At 43.8% G+C, this 24,669-nt stretch overlaps 1 protein-coding gene across 8 annotated transcripts in view; it reads right to left on the minus strand.

Annotated features, from left to right (window-relative positions):
* Positions 1-24,669, minus strand: part of LOC101481351 (early B cell factor 3) — a 67,713-nt gene that overhangs the window by 24,269 nt on the left and 18,775 nt on the right. For 4 of the 8 annotated variants that reach the window (XM_004551537.5, XM_076891618.1, XM_076891617.1 and 1 more), the window contains exons 7-8: positions 3,609-3,690; positions 1,494-1,611 (exon numbers count right to left, since the gene is read on the minus strand). In XM_004551537.5, the coding sequence (XP_004551594.1) occupies positions 1,494-1,611; positions 3,609-3,690 (200 nt within the window). Of the gene's footprint in view, positions 1-1,469; positions 1,612-3,608; positions 3,691-24,669 lie in introns of all 8 variants that reach the window. The other 4 variants (XM_012919274.4, XM_076891616.1, XM_023153445.3 and 1 more) reach the window with 1 other exon arrangement.

A 24,669-nucleotide genomic window follows, 5' to 3' on the forward strand; every position in this document is an offset into this window, starting at 1 on the left:
AGTTATTAGACAAAGACATGTTCAACTGGGCGGTTGACAATGGCTTCTTTTCTTGCTTTACGGGGCGTCACTCTGCTGCTTTGAAGAGTGTGGTGAAGGGTAGAATAAAAAAGGATGGGTTAGGGTAACCTGTAAAGAACACGAGCGTGCACACACGCACACACACACACAACGCAGGGGGTCCCATGGGAGCGGGGGAACATGGAGGCGAGGGCTCAACCTCTTTAATTGCTCTCCTCATTAAGAAACTGGTTGCTAGGCGATCCACACCTATCGTGTCATAAACGTGAAACACACAAACAGAACGTCAGCGAACATAATGACTTTGGTGCTCCGGGCAGGACTTTAATTATTTGATTTTGTTCTCCAGTAGAGGAGTCATTAATAAAGACAAAAACAAATAGATTAGCTTTTCCCCCACTAGGACTGGAGAGCACTGAGATATATTAATTGTCTGGTCTTTTTTTTTTTCTTTTTTTTTTTGTATTAGTCGTTGTTGTATTAAACATTACATTTGCTTTTGGTGATAGAACCATTAATGCCCATTAATGTGTAGAGAAGCTTGTTTTAGTCAGTGGTGTATATAAACTGTTTGCCCAGCCATAATTGGCCCTTGAAATCTGAAAATAAGCAATTTGCACAATTGGGCTAAGTCAGTTAACTTTTCTTTCTTTCTTTTCCTTGCAGTCTTTCAGCTGTGTGTGCTCCCATCTGCAAGCGGAGGCCACAAGGGTCAGAAGGTTATGTTTAGTGCATTTTACTTTTTGGATTTCCCATGGTTTGGTGGTCCTACTTTTCTCTCTTTTGGCTGAGAAGGCAATCAGTCTATCATATGGAATCAGTTGGAAGAAAAACAGTAAGTTCTGTTTTTCTCATAGGCCACCCCCCACACCCCTTCTCTCCTTCTCTCTCTTTCTCTCTGTTTCACACACACACACACACACACACACACACACACACACACACACACACACACACACACACAAGCAACCCCCCTTACCTCCCCCCTCTTTTCTGTCTTTCTCCTTCCTCCCCCTGTTTCAGTTCTCTCACAGCTAAAACTGCAGAACCCAGTGGCAGGAAATTGACCTCACAGCCAAATTCTTCAGCAATTTGATCATGTTTCACATTGGCTTTTAAGACAAATGTAGGTGCGTAAGGAGACTGGAAGTAGTATAACATTTTAAAAGAGTGAATTAGTCCGAGTATTATCATCTTCGCTGGCGATACTGAAATGATAAACACTGACTAATGCATGTTGCTTCCAATCAAGACATAACAGCAGGTATGAGTGAGGCCAAAAGCAACTTAAAAAGTGAAAAAAAATGAAAGTGATGGAGGAACGAAAGCTTCTAAGCAACTAGAAGCAACTAGGTGTGTGATCTGGGAGGAAAAAAATGGGAGGATGTCTGAAAGAAACTATGAGAAAAAGGAGCGTAGCAAATTATAAGATGTAAAAATGTGCCTACCATTCTCCAGATAAGGAGGCGTACCTTCTGAAGGGTCGAGTCTGCGAGCCCTTCGCCCATGCTTGGAATTGTTGTGTACAAACATGTTGTCAGAGACAGCCAAGACATGGCCGTCCACATTGACGGTCGTCGATACGACAACCTGCGAGAGGAATTAAAGCAAAACATGTCATTGAGCAAGTTTGAAGGTGATAATAGTACATTTTGGTAAAGGTTTAGGGACATTCTGAGGGATGTATGAATAGTTTGTTGTGTCCAGGTGCTAAAGCTCATGAATTGGTTGTCCTCTTTGGACAGATCACATTACATCAACCTCCCCTCCCTGCCATTTCCTTTTTTCTTTTTACTGTCGTGCATTTGTGTACAGCTAATTGACATTTCAATCACTAAAATACCATTTCCGTTTACCCACTCTACCAACTGTCATCATAGGCGAAGCTCGGTATTATTGATCAGCTTGTCCATCTCTTTGAGGATGGAAGGCCTCCCTTTTAAAATATTACTGGAGTCATTAGCAACTGAACAGTGCTCTATCCCATCTCTCAGCAAACATTTTACTAGGATCAAATTCCAAGCCATACTCCATATTTCATAATGCTTATTTTTGTTGTTGTTTTTTTGGCTACCACATTCCAAACAGTGAGCCACATGTGAATGGCCAAAGTGTTTCTGAGCCGGAAACAGAGAGCCCCTCTCAGGTTTGCTTCGCCGGTAAGTGACCTCGGTGTAGCAGTGGAATTTAGGGGGGTGCTTTTTTTGGTTGGTTTGGGGTAGGTGGGGGTATAGGGAGAGGAGGGGAGAGAAGGGGAAGTGAAAGAGCTCCATTCTTGTGAGCAGGTTCAGAGCTGGGCCAAGCTGAGGATGATGGATTGGGCCCTTTCTGGCCTCCAGCTGGTTTTGGGGTAATAAGAAGAGTGGAAGGCATGCAGAATACACAACTTTAGCCAGAGAAACACCTACGGTGGCACATCTGGGAAATCTATTTAGGGCAAATGACATACTAACTGCTGGAATAAAGGCAATCGATGATAATAAAAAGTAAAAACATCTTCTGTTTTGGGAAAATAATATAGTTACACAAAAAGAGTGATGCAAAAAGTTCTTGCATTCCTTTTGACATATAGGAGTGAGAGGTGAAAGCCCTTGGTGGCTGTCACGCATCAGTCCACATTCAGCCTGAGGGAAGATTTGAAGAGGCAGGGGAGGTCTGATGGTAGTGACATCAGGAGGGGACACCCTGTCTTGTCTGTTTCATATCTGGGCTTCCTCCTGGAGGATGCTGGCTTATGTGTCTATCACAAAACAGTGCTGCCAGTGACGGCCGCCCTCCTGTAGGCTGTCGTTACCCTGATAGGACAAATCACACTAAACTCTCACTGTCTCACCTTGACCTAGTGGGCTGCTTGTGGTGATGTGGGCTGCTGAGTAGGATAGGTAGACAAATGGAACAACAGGGAGTCAATCATTTGAAGGCTTAACTATTTGACACTTTAGATAAGACTGAGTTAAGAGACGGTAAAAATGTATTTTAACTGGCAGTATTTTGTTAGCTTACAATAATGTTTTCTTATTTTTTTTAAAAGCATGGTTTTGACATAAAGTACATGCATATGTGGATAAACATATATGCAAGGGTTCCTAGCGTGTATCCCATCTATCTATATGTCTATGTGTGTGTGTCTGCCTGTGGGCGTGCTTGCAGATATGCGTGTGCAAGAAGGTATGCGTTTCCGCTGCCAGACAGTTCGTGAGTTAACACTGTTGTTACATTTGGTTGGATCGTCCTCCCCTCTGTGCAGAGGCTCAGAAAGCTGTCAGGGACACAATTGATGGCACTCTTAAATCCTATATCCTTATTTGTGTCAGATGGTATTCCCTAATAAATATTCTGTCCAAGAGCACACAGGACACAAAATCCCTCTCTCTCTCTCTTTGCCTGGTTTTTGCCTCCTTCAGTGCCAATAATAAAAATGTATTCATATGTGAATCTGTGTCAGTGTGACTTAGTATAGTGGAGCAGCTGTGGCTGTGCATTTGCACACCTGTGTGTGTGAGAGCGTGCGTGTCTGCAAAAAGAGAGCGAGACAGTGAAAGACAGGGACAGAAATAGAGCATATGTGTGAAATAGATTTCAGTCACCTGGAATCTGCGCATGTCTCGTGGATTCCCTGCATTCTTCAGACAGTTCTGATTGCACTTGAGAAAGAACTTTAGGAAGAATCTGTGAGAGAGCAGAAAAGAAAAAGCAAAAATATTAATTATACTTTTGAAGCTGGAATTTTAGCTGGCGAGGTGACAGAATATTTCAACAGGATTTCTCAAGCACACCCATTTTCCACATTCATTCATTCACCGTGTGAGCATCACGGTATCTCGGTTTGAGAAGTCGCACTCTTTATTATTCTTTCAAAATCGAGAGCTGTTTGTGATCTCATCCTCTCACCTGAGTTCACGGGTCTTTCCCAACTCCCATCTGCCACTAACATATAGGAAGTCACTTGATATTCCACCCACCGCTTTAATCCCAGGACACCCCCTGTGCAATTAAAGTTCTCCTGTTCAATAGGGAAGCAAATGAGGCCCACCTGTGACCAGGTCTTGTTTGAAGAGCATCAGGGATAAAGGACCTAACAAGGTGAGAGCGCGCCACAAAACTTATAGTCCTGTCAGGCAATTAGGCGGACACTCCTGGGACCACCGTATGCCACACACACACACACACACGCGCACAGACAGACACACATACACACACATAACGCATACACACACCCATGTTCTTGTGGGTGGGTGAGGCAATTATGCCACAAATTACAACCTGGCTAATCGTCTCTGAACAAATGTCACGTCTGAGTGAGATCTGGGCTTGCTTAGTTTGTAAGCCGCCTTCTCAGGTCTTGCTGAATTTATTGATAAGCCCTCGTACTGAGAGTTCTATATCAGATGAGGCTTTACAGACATCAAATAGTTAAAGAGAGGAAAACTAAAAACAAGACCAATAAGAGAAATTATCTCAGATGTAGCCCATTGTGTAAAATCCCGCACAACCACACAGAATAAACAATGAAATCGACTTGTTGTTTTTGCAAATTCTCCCCACAGAATCATGACTGATTGCGCCTTTGCTTTCTCCGATTCTTTATAAATACAGTGCTGTGATATTTATTTTTCATCACATTGCACTAGCATTACTATATGCAATACTGCGGTTTTCATTGTAATACTAACTTGACTCACAGAATTGCAGCGGCTCATTGGATTACCATAGATTGCACCATAGATTGCACGGACATTTCATTCAGCTAAATACAGTGGCTTGTGTGGCCTGCGAGGACGCTTTCACAACACTTAAGACTTCTCGTTCGCCCAGTGGGATCCTGGCCAAGCCATAAATCAGAGTCTGAAATGACCCTTCTAACCCCGGCCACATTAACACATGCACTGGTCATTTAGAAGCGTTCTTCGATAGACTCCTATACCTTGTGCTTCGCGGAGGGCCCAGGAGGGAGAAGAGAGGTGAGAAAATATTTTCACTCCACATCCAAGAAGCTTTGGCTTGGACATCAATAAAAGACGTTTTAACCCATGCCAGAATGCTGATTGCCTGTCGGTGTGTGGTGAGGCCATAAAAAACCTGACTTGTCATTAGTGCATTTCGCTTGATTGTGTTCACTGTGTTTTCGGGTTGCATCTGTTGGCTGATCATCAAAATGACCATTATGTACTCTAATTCCCTGACCCTGTTTTTATTTCCCCAAAGAGCCATAATGTAGAGCAGCAGACATCTGCGGAAAGCAGACCTGAAATACGACTTTTATTTGTCTGTCGCCTCTCATATAGATTGGGCAAGGCGGGTGGTGCGTATTTGTGTGCGCGTGTGCACACATCTACATGCATATGTGCGTGCAGGCATGCGCACGTACATCCATCACCGGTTGGTAAACAATTTATGTCAAAGCAAGAGATAGAATATATTTCCCAAGCAATGCATTGACTTCATAAAAGAAACACATTACTTTCAGAGTTAGTCTTGTCTCTTTTCTGGGATACTTTAATGCTTTTACATACTGTTCCCACTACAGCAAAACCAAAAGTTAAGAAACAATAAACACAAGAAATTGAGTGCCCACGCTATCATAAAGTAGCTCCTTTATGTTTACTGTTATGAAGGCAATTAAGCACAATTTCTCTCCTAAAAAGATAAGCTTAATTTTCATAGTCCACAGCAGTGGCAGCGCTATAGCATCCATTACATTTGAGTTGGTTAAGATTCTCCATGAGCACAGTGCAAATTGGTCCTTGGTGAAAAGGAGAGCAATTAAGACAAGGCCCCTCTCTCTCTCTTTTACTTCTTAAATATCTACAGAAGTTTGTGCTGGTGTTTTGGCACGCACAGAGACAAAAGGAGGTTGTTTAATTGTTTTTTAATGGGATATCAAGTCGTCGCTGCCATTAGATGTTGGCAATGGAGGGCAAAGGGGGATAGAGAGAAAGAATGAACTGCAATTAGGTTTGATTAAAGCTATCCTTCTCAATAATCAGCTGTTCTGACAGGACAGGGGGACCCTGGTGGCCGCTGAGATGGAGGAAGGTGTTGAGTGATATTAAGGCCAATGAAGGGGATATTAACATGGCTAATTAAAGCTCTTCCAAAGCCGGGAGAGGAGGCTCTCAGTGGACCGCACTGGATGAAATAATCGGCCAAGGCAGCTATCAGTTGGAGGAGAGCGAGAGAGAGAAAGGGTGTATGGGAAGGGGTGGGGTGGGCTGGGGTGTAGTCCATCTGAGAGAAAGAGAGGAGTAGAGGGAAGGAAAGAGGGAGGCGTAGAGGAAAACTACGAAGTGTGAAGGAAGACAAAGAGGAAGACATTGACAGGCATATAGAGAAAGACTTTCAGTGTAGCCACAGAAGCTCATTCTGACATCAACCCTCTCTGTCTGCATGCCCGAAGTCTGCCAGTATAACTAAGACCTGACATCAGCTTTTATCTCCGACAGCTAGTCATACAGGTCCACAAATCAACATTAAAACAATCCTGCTCATGCCTTGGTCTAAGGCAATTAATACGATTCTCCTGTAGTACCTCCATGCTCGCCCACTGCTGAAGCTACTAATCATGCCATAATGATTTCTCTCCCTCTGGTCAAAGGGGAAATAGATTGTCTCTTTAGTAATGCAGCAGGCTCTGCGCCTTCCACTCCCTGGCTTCACAGACCCGGTAATTGAGGAGAAAAAGGCCGACTTTGGCACTTTGACTGATTTGAGGGCTGCTAGACCCTCTTATCTTTACTCTGATCATTTTAGGCTGACACTCAAAGGAAGACCCATCGCCCTAATTCTAGCTCACCCTCTCCCATCATCAAACAGAAGAGGAATAGGAAAAAAAGAAGAGAGGGAGAGGGGGGAAAAAAACAAACAGGCGAGGTGAGGAAGGCCCTCTCTCGTTTAAATGACCAACTTAATTGCCGGGTTGATGTCACTCATGCATAAATGTCCATTCCTTTGATTTGAGTGAAGAGGGCAAATAAGGATAATGTTATATTATTAAGAAGGCTCTATCGACAGTGGAGGCTCGCTGTCCTGTCAATTTCATTCACATTTTTTTCATCCATTTCTTTTTCGGATTTTTTTATGACTTACAAAAAAAAGTCAGCTTTTTTTAAAACGTGTTTTCACCCACCAGTTTCTTTAGTTGCTTACATGAGGATATATTTTCCGTTCTCTAATAGTACACCTTGTTCTTATTGTTCAAAAGAGCTTGCCCATATTTACTTAGGCTGCTACACAATACACTGACAGATGGCCATGGTTTCTGTAAGAGTCAGGTATTGACAACTCTAAGCTCCTGATTGGTGCCCCGGCACTAATGACTAGCATGCAGTGTCCACAGCCGGCAGCCATGACAGTGAGGTCATCCGTTGCAGGGCGGTGAGTATCGATCACCACCCAGCTCCAGCCCATCAGGCCCCAGCTGCCTCCCAGACTCAATGGGCCCCTGTTACAGGAGCCCTGTAAGAAAACGGTTCCCAACACCAGACTACAATCTGCTGACACCAGATCTCTACGCTGAGATAGTAGTACACGGGTCAATAGCGTATCGGATTTCCAAAACGCCAGGGTCTTAATGTCAAGCCTCCTGCCTTCCCTACCTACTGCTCCAGTTATTAGGCACTTCACTGAACTGCATTCAGATCCCTGTTGTGACAAGGCGGAGCAGGTAAAACGAGAAATAGAGACACTTATAGATCTTAATCTTCCCGAACACTTATTTATGCAACTGAGTGGGCTTGGATATATGTGCCAGTTAAGTCCCTGGGAGGGTGAACTGAGCTCCGTGGCCATTCCCATCGTATTCATGTTTGCCACTGTCTTCTCTCGTCAAGCAGAGCTGTTTTTCTCGCCTTAGCTGAAGTAAACCACAGCACATTAACAATATTTGCTCTACCCCTGTACAAGCGCCAAGGGACCAGACCCACAGATCCTATCACTTCTTTATCGGGGAACAAGTGCCTCACTATCCAACCTTATTGGGTTTGGAAGATTAACCCCTTCCACTCACGGGCTCTGCCCGTCTCCTCCGAGAGCAGCAAGGCAGATGTCACTGTGATTATTATTGTTCGGCATCAAATATCCCAACAACGTGTCTCAAAGAATTTATTGGGTATTTCCAAGGCCTTTTTTGTTTTCATTTCTTTATTTTTTCCTGCTGCTATTGTCAGTTCATTTTGTTGTTTCATATTTCATATTTTTGTTGGTGGTATGTGTGTTGTGAGGGTGTCACAAATAATTTATGTGCTTCTCTGCACCGTAAGATGTAGCTGTGTCCCTCCATTCATCCCTCTTTACCCTCTCCTCCACCATCCCCCTTTCTCTCTAATGGGCAGAGTGGCATTGACATTATTTCACTTGAGGATCCCTCACTCTGTCAATCCCTCTTCATTTACTCCATGGCTACAGGACTCATTATTGTATCTCTTCCTCCTTCTCTCCCTCTCTCGCACTCTCACTCATTCTCCTCACCTCCTGTCTCTCTCGCTCTCTAACTATCCCTCTCCCTCACTGGACACTGTTAGTTTCTTACTTAAGAGAATCGCTCGTCTTCACAAATGGTTTCACGTCAAACCCACTCCTAGCCAGCCCCCACTGATTCCCTTCAGGCTTTGGCACAGGTTTACTGTAACAGATTAGACGAAGACTCGAAGCTCCTGCTAACTATCCATCACTTGCTAACAGTGGACTAAGGCTGTGTGCTTTATGCAGCTTTTAGCTCCAGCCCGCCACATACTGCATGTTTAGCCCCAAGCTTTCTCTCTGCCTCTCCCATCCCCTCACATCAAGATACTGCTGAGGCTGTGTACTGTTGCACGCTGTTCTTTGTTTTACTCTGAATACAGCTTTTTCTCTACTAGGACTTTGAACACAATATAATAAGACACAAAACATAAATAATTCTGCGTTGTTTTGTCTTGCACGGCCCTGTTGTAAAAACGAATAAAACACTGGTTGCTGCTATAGTGCCGGCATCATCTACATCCAAACTGGAACTCCTAGATTTTACTTAATCATAAGCACCACAGAAATGTGATGATGATTACTGATAATGACCGTGACAGTCTGAGTGTTCCTCATGAGGTGGCTGACATTACAAAAATAATCACGTACATCCACAATACAGCCCTGAGGAATATTTACTCTGCTCACCAGCTGGACGGCATAGAGGTATCTCCAGGTTATTTTTCTGCAGGAGGAGAAATATGGTGCTTTGATTACTGGTCAGCGTTGGAGCTTGAGGCCTTGAGGAAATACCAGTCAGCACCTCCCTGCACTAGTGAGATGGAAGATAAGCATATGTTGGAGTAACTGGCCAGGGTGAATAGTAGTATTTAGGGTGTTGGACGTGGGGTTCTGGAAGGCCCCAGAGCGGGTTTACAATGAGAGCCATACACCGCCGCCGTCTCTCTCCTGTGGCACCTTGGAGTGATCAGACCCAGGCAAGACGGAGAGGAACACATCTGTACAGGCAAGGCCGGCAGGGGGGCTTTGACCATTTACAGAAAGCCTTGCTGGACCCAGCAGGCCAGCAGGGGCTAATTTGCATGCGTATGTATATGAGCGTTTGTTTGTGTGTAACATATAGGTCAGTGAGTCAGTGGTTTTGCTGTCTGCCCATGCATGCTCAAATGTATGCAAGTGTATTTCGGCATTGTATTATTACTAATGTATAATACATACATCTAAAGTGGCTGTCAAAACTGGTAAGCCATCATGAAACATGAGGCTGCGACATCGGCACCACATTAACGCATTCTCAGAAGAGTTTAAAAAAAAACACCCACTGTGGACTGTCATGTAGGTGGTGGGGGGTATAAAGATAGAAAGACAGAGAGCGGGTCGGTGCTTAAAGCTAACAGGTAACCTTTCTGTGCACCTAGGACAAAGGCAGGGGGAAAAAGAAAATGTCAAATTAAGAGAGGCCAGGCAGAGAGACGTGGCTGCCATATTTGTGTGAAAGCCCAGTGCTGTTGGCAGCAGAGATGGCTGCTTTCTGATTCATCTGGGGCCGTATGGCAAAGCTTTGTCAGTCTGTGCGAGGTATAAATAATTCAGGGTGAGAGATGGCAATTACAGGGCCCTGCACAACCAAAATGAATATTTTATAAGGACTAAAACTGCCCTGGAATGAATCACACACATGGAGTCACACACACATACACACTCACACGTGCACACACGAGCGTAAGTGAATGTGCACACGCGCACACATGAGACCAAACACACACACACACAAAGGTAGCACATATGAACCCATGGCATAGCTGTTGCATTGTTGACAAAAAACAATTCTATTATATAAACCCCCGCTTTTATGGCTTAATAATTTTTAATATTCTCGTGCGCATGTGTAAAATTTGGCACGATATTTAGTTAAGGGGTGTGTTATATTCATTTATCCGTGTTCTTATTCTGTTATGGAAAAGAAAAAAACAATTCACCACAAACAAATACACATTTAAGATTTTAGTGAGCTACCCAGGAGCCCGAGTGAAATCCATTAGCTAAATAAATTCTAAAAAGTGTTGCAAATATATAGGAAAGATCTACAGAAAAAGCAGTCTCCAGAGACCCAGAGCCTTTACTTTTGACCCTGTAAATATGGTCTTTGTGTGTGAGCATAGAGGGGGTGGTGGTGGTGGTGTGTATGTGTGTGTGTGTGTGTGTGGGGGGGGGGGGGGGGGGGGGGTAAAATGCTAATGGGAAAAGATTAAACCCAAAAGCCGCCTGGAGCATTTACCTCTAAAAGGTTTTGTCTGTCAGGTTTCCTGCAAAACTCTGTCCTTATAATTCTGAGACAAAAAATAACATTGTTCCAGAGTCCTGAGGACCACAGTGGCTTGGTTGAATGGCCATTGTGTGGGCCTAGCTAATGATACCTTAGCTTTTGTGAGAGGGAGGCCAGGTAGGTCTGTGACATCAGCGCCACACAAGTGCTTCTCTGTCCGGATGTTTAGGGAAGGATTTCGCCGATGGTGGGAAAAGGGTATAAAGAATAAACAGGTCCTGTTTTTGTATCAGCATTTTCAACCCCAAAGCCTAAGATAGGCCAGGTATCTTTTAAAGGAGGAAGAAAAAATTAAGGCAACTTTTTTTTCTTAATCATCCTTTAAATGTGAGGAAATCTGCACACAGGTTTGTGGAGAAACTGCTTCAGCAGAAAATGATGTAATTCCAGGAATCTCTTTTCCTTTTTCCTCCCTCTCTTTTTTTTTTCATATTTCAGCGTGGGCGTTTTGTCAGTCCAAAGGGAAGATGGCAACCCTCTGAGGGAGGAGAGACCCCAAGCATGAAGACACAAGGAACGCATGTGTTGGAAAAAGTGACAGCGAGGCAAATGCTAAGAGAAAGCTGCTTCCTTACCGAAACGCACACTGTTAGCGATATAGCTAGCTGTTGTGAAGGCAGCTGACAAACTCAAAGCGTGGCATGTCTCGCCCCGTTTGTGAATTTTCAAAGAGTGTGATTTGCAAATAACATGAGTCTCTGGGCATAGACTGGGCATGTAAGTACGGTGAATAAAGCCCCCCTGCTCTGCTGAGGGAAACCCATACTTGTCAGCTCAGTTCTTTGTCAGGAACCTGACAGATAAATAGACAGTGTTTTGCCGCTCACTCCTCCTGCCTTATGTACACAGAGGCGTGTGTCTGCTTCCACATACAGGTTGACTTGCTTTAGGGGAGGAATTTGTTGAAAGATACCCCACCGCTTCTCAGGGCAATGACTGAAAATATTGTGGGCCACTTCAGACAGCCTCAAACAACAAACAATGGGGGTTGATGTGTAACCAGATAAAACACAGATCGGATAGCTGGGTCTAAGCACCACTACAGGGCTTATTTTTCATGCAAATTACTACTAATGAGCTTCCTGAAATCTGACTAATTATATCAAAGTGATTTCTTTAATTAGTTTGTAATAATTCCTCGCATAAACATCATAGTAAACAGATTAAGCTATATAAAAATATCAATTTGTCACACTTATATGAGACGCCGTGCAGTCGACGCTAATCTAGCTTCTCCAAAATGCCAGAGCAAACATTTATTAAAGAATTAAATATGTACTCAGAGAATGTTTGGTAACATTAAGGGCGTGTATCTTTCACATATTTGTCACGGTTTCCCCGCAAAGATCTCGATAGCATATAAGGAAGAAGCCTGAATAGTGAGTGTCAAGTGGTAAGAGAGGTTTCAGTTAATAATTCAATGCTCCACATAAAGTGCAATATTAAATTCTGTAATTGAAAGTCATAAAAAAGCGTATAAGTATTTAACTCAAACAGAGCTAGTGTTATTGCAATCCAACATCAGAGATTACACCAGTGAGTGACTGCAAGACTGCATGTCAAATCCAAATACCCGTTTGAAAAATAACAGATGACTTCAGAAAAGATAAGAAATTGAATTTATCTACCACTTTACACCTTTTGTTAATCCAGCAACATTCCTAAAACCCCTAAAGAGTAAAAATATCTAATATACTAGCAGTCACGAGAGAACTCGCACGACTACCGATCTTTCTGATACCCTCAATCTGCACTGAGATGGATTAAACATTCAATTTGTTACTCGCCAGACCACCACCTAGGTTCACCACTTACCATACAAATGGAAAACACGCTAGTAATCTATTAGCCTGCCTGGCCTGACACTGTATTATGTTGTATTTGTATTATATTTACTTCAGGGAAATTACGATTCAAGTCATATTTATCTTCATGTGGAAATGTGTGTCTAAATGGAAATCACCTATAGTGCGAGGGTGGATGCAGAGCAATACTAATGTGATCCATGAACCGTGCGATTTAGTCACCCTCTATGGATGCACTATGAGCTGATTCTACATATCAAACATGCTCTCCCCCTGCTAAAGCCCATACCCAGAGCCCCCGATGCTGTTTGATAATTATTACGCTTACATTACAACACAAGACCTTGCCTGTGGAGTTGGAAGAGCCACCCCCTTCCCCATAAACTAACACACACACACGCTCGCGCGCACACACATGCACACGCACTCTTTGTCATATACAGTAGTAAACAGCTTCCCAGTAAGCTGTTTGCACTTCACTGCCCGCTCTAGGAAATAAAAACAAAGAGCAAATTGGGGGTTTTGCGTCTCAGTGAATAAATAAGGTTGTTTTACTCACAGAATCCATTACCTTTTTAAAACATGTGCCTAATGCGTTGAGCCTTTTCATTCTACAAACAAAGCCTAAATTAGGAATTAAATACATTGGTATTTAGATAACGGCATTAGCTTTATGACATCAATGTAAAAAAGTTGGATGCCATCCATATCATTCCCATGCTTCCATTGTTACGTTAAATTGCAATATTAATCCTGGCTCAAACCAAGGTACTGTGGCTTTTATGCAGTACACTTGAATTATGCTATTGAAGTAATTGATAGTGATTCAGTCATTGAAGGTACTAATCCCATGATTCAGTTCATCTCTCTCAGTGCCATTTACCTCCAGATGTTTAGAGTTTGGGGTAATCAATAAAGAGGGAATAAAGATTGGCATTCACAATACTCCCCTTGACAAGCTCCAGCCGAATGTTTGTCAAGCAAATTAAACACACTTAGACTTTTCACCTGCTCCTACAACGACACCACATATGGCCGTGAAGTTAAAAATAAGAAACTGTGCATACATTACCATGCATAATGCACAACTCCCTCCATTTAATATGCAAATTTTGTAAAATATTACTGAATACCTTCTGTTCGGAATGAATAAATTTGAATTGCAATTAGAATAATCTTGTATAATTAATGAAAACTGTCAATTTTGGTTCCGAAGTAATTTGATTAGCATGTTGATAGGACACTTATCAAGTTCAGTAAACTGTTAGATTAAGAAGATGAAAAAAAAAAAGATTCTAAGGATATTTTTCTCAACGGCTCTGACATTTTCCCTTGGCATTGTAAACAAAGACAGTAGCTGGCAAACTTCCTGAATCGAGGGGCGAGAAGGGGAGGGTGCAACAGAAAAAGAGAAATAGAGACGAGGACAGAGATAGAGAGCCTCTTGAGATAATCTGTGAATCTCAGTCCGCAGATGAAAAGGAGTCTATCGTCAAGGCTCCTGAGTGAGCTACTCATCTCTGCCCTCTGCTCTCCAGCTAAGCCCAAGTTTATGGGATTTATCTCGTGAACCATTTGTAGTTTTCACATCACATGATGAGTTAAAAACAGCATACAGCTTTTCTAAATGTTTTGAGGCTATAAATGTTGAGTTCACAGCTAAAGCCCACAGACAACTGATTCCAGTCTGCAATTCATCTGAGAGTAGCTATCTATTAGCGATCAACAAATTGATGTACGCCATTGTTGTATTGTATAAAAAACAACCATCTGTACTGTCTACAGATGAACAGAGCTAGTGACCTCCTTTTCCCCTCTCTTTCTCTGCTCATTAGCTATCCTGAACCTCTTTCTCTCCTGCCTTTAGTTTTCAAACCCCCAAATGAGACCTAAATCGCTTGCAATACAGGTTAGCTTGAGGAGAAGGGGGGCAAACATCTGTCGCGCTAGGTACCCGCATGCAGCTCGGGGTATCTCCTGCGAGGAACTTTGGGGATGTTTAATTCATAAACGCTGTCATCCATGTAAACCTCCTGATTTCATAATGACTAACTCTTGGTGGTTTAATTAATTTAATAATGCCTTTCAGAAGCCATAAATGAAAGGGTCTCTGAAGTGGTGCATTAATTAGCCAGCTCCGCTGCTAGCCCTGTCAGACTGGTGGCTGTCAAAAGCAGGGCAAAGCGGAGGATGGGCACAGCTGACGTCCTGAGTTCAGAGGTCATGCCAATCATGCTCCTCACCACACTTAATGAGTCATAATTTGTGTCTGGTATACACATGTATTAGGGTCAACCTGTGGTCATGTCCATAATTCTCTCCCCTTGCTAGGCTACATGAAAATAAGTGGCGGGACGACAAGGTACTTACATTCTCAGTAATAAGCTGTGGCATGGCCACATTATGTTGCTTCTAGTATTTACATGGAAAGTACAATCCATCAGAGCCATTGCCATTACCTTACATATTGTTTATGCTGTTACCCGCTACATATTTTGCTTTAATGACAATGTTATGACTTACTTGTTCACAAGATTATAATAAAGAATAAATCAAACTTCATTAAAAGTCTCAGCAACTCAACGCATGAGCGCACAAAATCATCACAGAACCAGCCAGATTATATTCCAAAGTAACACCATGCATCTCATAAGGAGGTTGTTTTCCTTTTTCATATTTCATAAATATGAACCAGGGTGGTTTGTGTCTGTGCCTGTCCATTTATTACCATAAAAATCAGCTGACTGAAGTATCTCACTATCTGTGGAGGCAATTAACTGTTTTGAGAGAATGCGTAATACGGGACTTTGTAATGGTATCATTTGGAGTCAAGGCACAGATGCGCCGTGCGGAGCCATACTGTAATTAGAGAGAAACGCTGTACAGGTTTTCCACTAATTAGCAAATTATGCTGAAAATAGCATCAAGCTAATTAACAGTTATTATGGCATTTTTGAAAGTATGACTTTAATTAGCAAAGTCCTGACGCAGGCAATTTCAAACTCGTCTCTGAGAAGATGAGGAGGAAAGGGAAAAAAAAACATGGGGCATGATCAAGAAGATACCCAGATTATTACGATGCTGTCAAAAACTAAAGGAAGGGGAGAAAAAAAAACAGGAGGGGAAAAGAGAGACTGTGTGAGTGAGCGAGGGAGGGAAGGGAAGGGAGGAGGAGGAGGAGGGCCGGGGGGGTAAAGCTTTTGTGTGTTGTGTCTGAATCTCCATCCAAATGAGGGGACATGTGTGCTGTGCCACGTTGCCAAGAGGAGCCCTGAGCCGTGTGCCCAGTGTCAGGTGGCAGCGGCTCACCCCTCAGCTACCAGGCGAAGACGAGAGTGAGCTCAGCTGGTGCCCACAGCCACTCACTTATTCTACTCCGCTGCACATTAAAGGAGCCCTCGAGTGGAGCCAAGCAACGCCAGCCAGCCAACCTGACAACAACACTCCACCTCCTCCTCATTTCCAACAGTTCCTCTTAGCACTTCCAGGGACCCACCTTGGATCTAATGACGCCCGGTGACAGCGGATACACTCGGAGAATTACGCATCTTCTTAGCTTACAAAGAAAACGCCTTCTCCGTCATTTTGGATTGGCCTTGTGAAATTATTTCTAATTGGGGAAATGTCACTCATTAACATCACAATTGTTGATACGGCGTGTAAGCGAGTATTTCCGAGGTGTTTCGTGGATAATGTGTCTTAAAAGGCACCTGTGCAGAACCTTTTGAAGGGAGGAATTGTCACCAGTGGAAGTGGGGAAACGAGAAAAAGAGGAGTGGAAGAGATGGAGGGAAGGGAGAGGAGAGAAGGAGAGGGGTGGACTGAAGGGTCTTTGAAGGCCCAGTGTGTGAGAGAGAACAGAAGTGTGCCTAGCCCCAGGCAGCCTACGGCTCAGGCCCATTAGCTAGACTGACCTTGCCCGCGCCTTTGTCTTTGTGCTCTCCTCCCGCTGCTTCCCCTTCTCAAGCATTCCCTTTTTGTTGTCTCCGAGCGAGATTGGGAAGAGGGCCATATCTTTCAGCTTTCTAACCCCCCCCACAATCTACCACTCCTCTCCACCCCACACACAACACCCCCCACACTTTGCCTGGAGCTTGTGCCCCCAGAGGGCTCGGTACAGTGACACGCCTAGCCGGTGGCCACCTCTGCCCCGACGAGAACTTGGCTGGAGTGGTCAGCGCCCCGAAGACCTCCGGAGAAAATACTACATATCAGGGGGCCCAAATCATGGCGCTGCAGGCCTCGCATACATGCACCCACTCTGGGCAGCCTGCCTCTTTATTGCCTGCCTCTCATTTGAGAGGATGGAGACCGGCTGCCAAGTTTTGACACCGCCACATATGGCCTCCTCCATCAATCGGACTAATCAAGCATCAAGGGGAGGCAGGACCAGCTTAATTGCCAGCCAGATATAGCTGCTCTCACTTGACGTGCAACCTGAAATAGAAACAGGTCTAAGGAGACATGACAGAAGATAAATGAATACGGCCATTGTTCTAATAATTGTAGAAATACATTTCTTTACACTTTAAATCTTAGCCCCAACACAAGTAACAGCTAATGCAATAGACGTGCTTGTTTCAACATTAACACTATTGCAAATATTGCCTTAATATAGCATCATCTACTCATTAAAATGTGGATTATGTTCACATTTGTAATGTTAGGTACCTCAGGTTAGAGAAGTGTACAGTAAGTTGTTAGGGAGTTTTTTTTCCCATGCAGGCAGAAGAGCTCTGCTCCTCCAGAGTCCTTGAGGCATTCTGTCTGCCTCTGCCTGCCTCTCTCAACTTCCTGTTTCCCTACACCCCCCACTGGGGTAGCAGCCACGGAATAACTTAGCACATGGAATGAGGAGGAGAGATCAACAGCAGTGATCCATTCATCTTGAGTTTCTCCTGTCACTCTCTCTTTCCGTTTGTAAACACTGAGGGTCTGTGGTCAGAATGGCCTTTTGTCCACTGTGTTTTTCTGCATCCCTCTCTTATTCACTTCAAAGGTAACAAGTGACAGATGTCTGTCTTTGCTGCGGTCTTAAACACTAAGGCTCCCGCGATAGCATCTGGACTGAATGTCAAACTGTGAATCTACCCTAAGAATGTACTGTGGTTATGCCAAGCTCATTGTTATTAATGTCAGGGACACTGCCTACAGAAGTATTTAAAATACTCCCTGTAGTTCGCAGCAGGGTGCGCACCGGGGGAGGAGTTGGAGAGGGGGGCATGTATGTAAAAATAATGGACAAAGATTATTAGAAAAATATTAAAATAGAGAAATTATAACAAAGGGCAAAGTAAATGGATGAATAGCTCAATTAGATCTATATCATGATTTCCTGGTGGGCGTGCAACTTCCCAAAGAATTTGACTCTGCATGAATCAATTTAGCCACAGGAGGTGATAAAACCGAAAAGGAGGGGGGGGAGAAGGAGGAAATATATAACATGTTAAAGCAGAAGTTTAGCGGGATTAAAGAGTTCCCTGGAGTTGCAAGAACTGAAAAAGTGGCAAAGGTGGTGGTGTTTTGAGCTTGTAATCACAGCACGGTGCTGTGTTTATTTAACTTTCCCTTCTCCGTCGCTGCCTGCTTTTGGTATTTACATGTTTAATTGAGAAGTGTGCTGCTGGTTTCTTCTGCCCATCTGCCGAGTCCCTTCCTCTTATCAAGCTCATTCCTCAAACTGACAGCTCTCCCTTTCTGCATATCTCTCTTTCACTCCCGTGCCACTACACTACTAACTCCTCTCTTCCTTTCCATGTCCCTCTTCAATCTGTCAAGTTCGGCTATGAGTAATGACAATGCGTTTTCTCTCAAATCAAACCAATAAGTAGAAACACGCACAGGCAGACTCGCAAGAAAAGTCTGTGCCGCCGGTGTCACGTCATGAAACTCTCTGTTGTGTGGTCCGGGGTTTGTTTGTTTTTTCCTCTTAGTACCACGTCTAAATCATGCGCCTGTCAGACGCAACATGTGTGTCATTGTATCCCCATCAGCGTGTTTCATTGTACACACTACCACCTCTGAAGAGCTGCCTCTTATCAGTGGAGTGTCAGAAAGCCCCCAGCACCACCACCTCCTCCCTGCTGCCTTTCTAAATGCTTTTCTATTAAGAGCAGTGTTGTGTCCCTCTGATAGCGGCAGCTTCTCCACTTCATCATTCATAATCCCAATGGGCATCAATGGACTCCATGGCCTCGCCATCCACACCAAAGCCTTTGTCATTCATTGCAAATGAAAACAACCTAAATGAGAGAGAGAATCTAAGGAATCCACTACAAGAGATGGGGAAAAGGCTCAATGGGCCAGAGCACTCCAATCATGAATAGTCTCCGCCACGGTAAGACACAGGCGATACCTCATATGTTTCGAGTGGGCTTTTGGCCTGCTTTAATCCTTTCTAGATGGCAGAAAACATATGGTGATCACTATATAAGTCTGAAATGGTACCACTTATGTGCTCAGGCCTTTTAAATGCAGTTCTATTTTAGCTATCTGCATGGCATGACAGGGAAAAAACAATAAATTCCCAAAGGTAGACAAGTGCTTTGCAAATCAAGGAATGAGCGCCAGATGAGAAAACAAGAGATGAAAAAATATCCACTATACTACATTATAGTGACGGCGTAGGCTAACTTTTACTAGCTCAAAAAGTCTAAACTGATGTTCCCGCCCTTCCCAGCATGCAGAAGTCCCGCTGGGGGCCTCAATGTGATCAGCAGCATCCCCACCACGTCTCCTCATTATTGAGTAAATAGGTTTGGGCATGTCCTCAGTAAACAAAGCCAAGACTGACAGTTAAGGGAGTGAGGGGAGTGGGAGGCAGCCTCGTTCCCAATTAGAGTCGCCTCAGGCAAAACTTTAAAGAGGAGATCAATCCTACAGATCGCTAAACTGATCCTGTCACAGGCTGGGGATATTTAAACCGTGGTGCAGAGCAGAGCGGTGCAGGGCAGTTCTCAGTACAGTTTGACTGTGTGTGCTAATGACTTGGGGGTAGGCTCTCTCACCAGGACACACACCCCACAGCGAGGAGGCCGTGATTGACGGGTGAAATCGGACCTCAGCTGCAGTTCTCGGCACAGTAGGGGCCAGATGGGGAAATAGTGATTTGCGTTTTTTAGTATGCAGCGCCTGCACTTACGGATATTCCCTAATTGTCTCCCTTACTTACCTGTGAGGCTGTTTCCCATCACAGATGCAGAGTACATTTCAAATTAACCCAGGATGTTTTGATTTTTTTTCACACCCTACACCTTTGAAGCAGACTTATTAAAATGTGCCAGTGGGGCTCATCCCTGTCCATCTACTCAAGGTAAAAAAGTTAGTTCTCACTAATGTCGAATGGACTAACAAGAGTTGAATGAAGCAGGTGTTGTGGAGATGACACCAGAGTTTATTCGCATCGTCAATTCATGACATCCCGCTGAAGCGCCAGATACCACATCTTTGACTACAAGTGAGAAACATGCCTACTCCAACTCCCAGGCATACATTGGTAATGTGTAATGAGCTACCGAGTTTTCTGCAGCTGCAGAGGAGCTGCACATTTAAATGAGCGAATAATGTATTCTGTATATCACTGAGATTTCTGCGCGGGAATTAATCATGATCATAAAAGCCAAAGACAAAACAATATACCCGGGCCACTGCTAAATTGTTGTGATCTAATGTAAAACAAATTCATTTTTCATGCCATTAAAGATAAAGAAAATCTTAAAAGGTTTGGTTTTGCTTGTCTGCGTCTCTTATTGAGAGTCATTCACTTTCAACTTTATTTGCGGATTATTGCAAATCCCCGGTACAAATCATATCATGAAATCATGTAGCTGGGACATTGGATGTGTTCTGCTAATGCTCAAGGAAGATCCCCTGAGGGAGCCATTGAGTGGGGGAGAAGGAAAAGAAAAAGAAAGACGGGATTGAGGCAGAAAGAAAGAGGGAAAGCAAGAGAGAGGTGGAGAGCAAGCTACAGGATGGAGGAAAAAGAGAGAGGAGGGCGCGAAAGGAAGACAGAGAGGAGGGGAGGGCGGCAGCAGTCAAGCTGCACTTTATCCTGACAGATCTCCTTTACACACTAATTTCCTTGTTAAAGAAGAGAAAATGGCACTCAATCCGGAGAAATCCTTTTCTCCTGGAGCAGGCCTGTCAGCTGAGGGATGAGTGGATACAAGCGTAGCTTTCCTCCTCAGGCTAGCTCCCCCTGGCACACAGCAGCTAGGCTACCGCTCACAGCAGAGCTCTCTATCTATAGCCATAATTAATACACCATCAGAATATAATGAACCATACCATGATACATGAATTTCAGTGGATGCTGTCGACAGCAGTCATTTAACCGCGCGCTGGAAATCAAATGTGAAGTGAATTGATTTTTTGATCATGTCATCTCCATCACAAATGGCAAACAAATCGTGTACAAACATTTCATGCTCAGTTGCTGTTCATAAACAACCCCCATGACAAAATAGTAAGCCTCCACCCCCCCCTACCCCGCCCCCTCTACCCCTGGCATTCCGAGTTACCGGCAAAGACAATAAAATCCAGCAAGGGCACCTCTTTCACCGGAGCATATTTATCACTGAATTTGTAATTCACCAAAGTGTATTAGCTCGGATTTGAAGAGGGGAGAAAAGAAAAGCCTCTTTTATTTTAAGTCAGGGGTGTTAGCTGTTCACTCTGGATGTTCTCATCTCCCAAGATTACTATTCGCGGGGTGTGTGTCAAGACTACTTTTCAGAAATCTCGGTAACAATTCAGATGCGATCGATAAGGAGTGACAGTTTATTCTAAGGCTTAGCACAGGCCAAGAAAAGAACGAGTGAAGCATCAAGTTTAGAGGAATGAATTTGTTTTGTATTTGATTTTTCCATTAAATTTATCACCACTTTAACTCTCCCTTTCCCCCCTCACTCCTTTTCACTCTTTCTCTCTCACTTTCTCCCTCACTCTGTCACTCACATCAACAACAAGGCTGTAAACGGCTGTCAATTTCTCATCTGTGATTCCCATGTCTTCATTTTCATCCATTTTTGATTGCTTCACACCCTGTACCTATGGTGCTTTTAGTGCTCATCGGTGACCTTGCGAGATGATGGGGGAAATTATAAAATACATTTTCAGTGGCAGAGTGACGGTGCCCTTTGTAACACTTCATCATATCTGCTGTGGACGGAAAATAGTTGAGAAACATTTTCTTACACAACTGCCTAATGCTGGTTTGGCCCAGAATCATATGGTAAATCTATTACCACTTTGTCAAGAGAAACCACTTGAGGTTTCCCACAGTGTAGCAGCAGGCAAAGTGGGAAATTGTAACCCTGAAACTGCTGTCCGATTTCTCTTATTAAAGTGTTTTCAAAATCTTCTCCCTTTTCGGATTTAAGGGTCACTGAGAAAGCCAATCAGAGGGACAGGCCAGTCAGAAAGCCAGCGGCGTGAACAGGACAGGAACCAGCTGATGAAATTCATCCATACTTCTCACTTATGATGACATGATTGATTTTCCCTCAGAGTGCTCAAATGTAGGATTGTCTTCCTACCCCCATCTCCTCCTCCATCCCGCCTCAATCTGCCCACCCACCCGCCAAGCCAGCAGCTAATGGATAAAGCCTCTGTCTGTCTCAGGCATGGCGGAGAGTTGACGAGTGGAAGAACAACTGCAACGAATGAAGGGTGAAATCTGAGAGTGCAATTTTCCGTCTGTCAATCTCCCTTCAAGAGAACAAGTTGACCACCAATCAGGGGAGTCGATTCGGGGCTGGCGGTTGATGGGAGCATTCTGAGTGACAGCATCATGTCACTACATTAACACAGCAATGAGAGACATAAAAAGGAATTTTTTGAAGGGCCCAGCCAGTTATTCGATTTCTGGATGTGATTCGGGGGGTTGGGACCATACTTTTCTGCCTTAACAAATGAACTAACTGACAGGTTAATGCATAACATATCACTCTATAATTCATGCTTCTGAATTTGGGAGACTCCTATCATCCACTAGGTGCTTCAAAATACAACCAATTAAACTTTACTTAATTATTAAAGTTAGAAAGTGAGGGAGAAACATGCTTTAAAAACTCTTGCTTGCAGTCAATTACGATAAAACTTTAATGAGCCTGGATAGAGAGCCATAAAAACTGATAGCCTCTGTGTCATGAATTATATATCCATATCGATTTTGTTGCTTTGCTATAAGAATTGCAGGTAATCGTATGTTACCACATGTAAAGTGCACTTCCCTAGTGAGGATAAATATTAACTATCAAATATATATGAGGTGTGTGTGCATTTATGACCAAGCTCATGTAGAAAATGAAGAGCAGAGATGTCGAGGCGAGGGCCACTGGGAATGGATGAAGGGTGCCATTTCTGACAGTAAGAGAGACCCTTAGCGGCGCTGGCTTGATATGTTACCTAGTTAGCGTCACAGAGAGAGGAATAAATAGTTCTTTATTATTTGTGGTTGCCATCATGTCTCTCCTAATAGACAGGCTATACTGAGTTTAAACCACATTATCCTCTGCGAGACCATTGCAATTACTCTTGAGAGCTTGGTCTGATGTGTGGATAAGGCAGGTCGCCCATGTCTTAATGAACACAAACAATGTGAAATGGAGGAAGGAGCAGTGGGGGGAAAGATAATGGCAGGGGAGGGCTTGTTTTAATAGAGACAGCACTAAGTTGTTTGCTATGATCTATGCGAAGTCTGAGAATGCTGAAAACCTCCACTGTTAGTTTGTAGAGATCTGTTTTCATGATCCTATTACCCAATAAATCCACACTCGCTCCTCTGCATTTTGCTGACAAGCAGCAGGCACAAATCCTGTTTAGAAGACCTCCAGTTGTGGACTTGTGTGTCTTGCTGTCATTGTCGCGCAGTCCTGCCTTGTTGGACACTCACAGGGGTTAAAGGGCACCAAACTGGATCACTGTGACGCCCAGCACGAGCAATATCCCCAGCACAAATGGCTCAGCGCTGGATTAATTGATAAACTGCCGCTCCACTTCATTAGTCAGACAGACCAGGCTTAACGAACGAACACAGAGAGAGTGTCACTCTGAATATGTTAATCATGACTAGCCATTACGGGGCTCTTCCCTCTACCTCCTTGTCTCAGTCTACAAAGACCGTGGATATGGAATCACTTCCGACTGTCTGTATGCTTGTAGTGAGCAAGGCTATTTATCAGTGACAATGGAAAAATAACAGGAGACAGACAGACACAAGAGTGGTCCTTGGTGTTATTGAATATAAATATATAATAACCATGTAAAAAATGCATCATTTGGCCTTTTCACAAAGGCAGTTGTAATATAGCGCTAGGTGAGCACTGTACTTGACGTACACACTGGAGGTGAGGGTGTCAGGGGAGAGCTCGCTGGAGAGAGAGGAGGTTTTTATTGTTGCCCAGCCCTTCCGCTTAAGTGCACATGGCTGGGAGGAAGCCGGGACCTCCAGCTCTGACCTCTGCGCATGTATATTTAATAGGCCATCAGTTGGCCGGGGCAGCGCTCTGATCAGGATTCAGAGAGGGGCTTTGAACACCCCTGTGTATTCCTGAGCGTGCAGCCTCAAGCTGCTCTCCCCAGCTGTGTCAATCCGACAGCACTGTTACAGGCACCCAGACAAGGCGCTGGGCACTCCACTGCTACCGCCTAATGACTACAGAAAAAAAAAAAAAAAAGAAGCAAAACAAACACAAAAACAATAACATTTGGCGTATGGAGCTCTGCTACCATCTAATGAGTGGTTTAAAAAACAGAAATATTACACCAGCTGATATACTGTAGGGTGCGTGGAATGCCTTCGGATTACATCAGCTATACTATACAATGCTATGTTCCCTTTAATAATAACAAAAAGGCAATCTCACGGTGACTGCACTACACACGCTGGTAACGATTGAAGAAACAAGACGGCAAACAGAGAAGTGCCACTCGTGTGTCTTTTCTTCTAACAAGGTATCACTACTCTTTGAATCAAATCGGCTTTGTGTGCGGGTGTGTGTGCATGCGTGTGTGAGCGCATGAATGTCACAGCGCACGCAAGTGTGTGCATAT

The sequence above is a fragment of the Maylandia zebra genome, linkage group LG13 (genome assembly GCF_041146795.1).
Source record: "Maylandia zebra isolate NMK-2024a linkage group LG13, Mzebra_GT3a, whole genome shotgun sequence".
Lineage (NCBI taxonomy): Eukaryota > Metazoa > Chordata > Actinopteri > Cichliformes > Cichlidae > Maylandia > Maylandia zebra.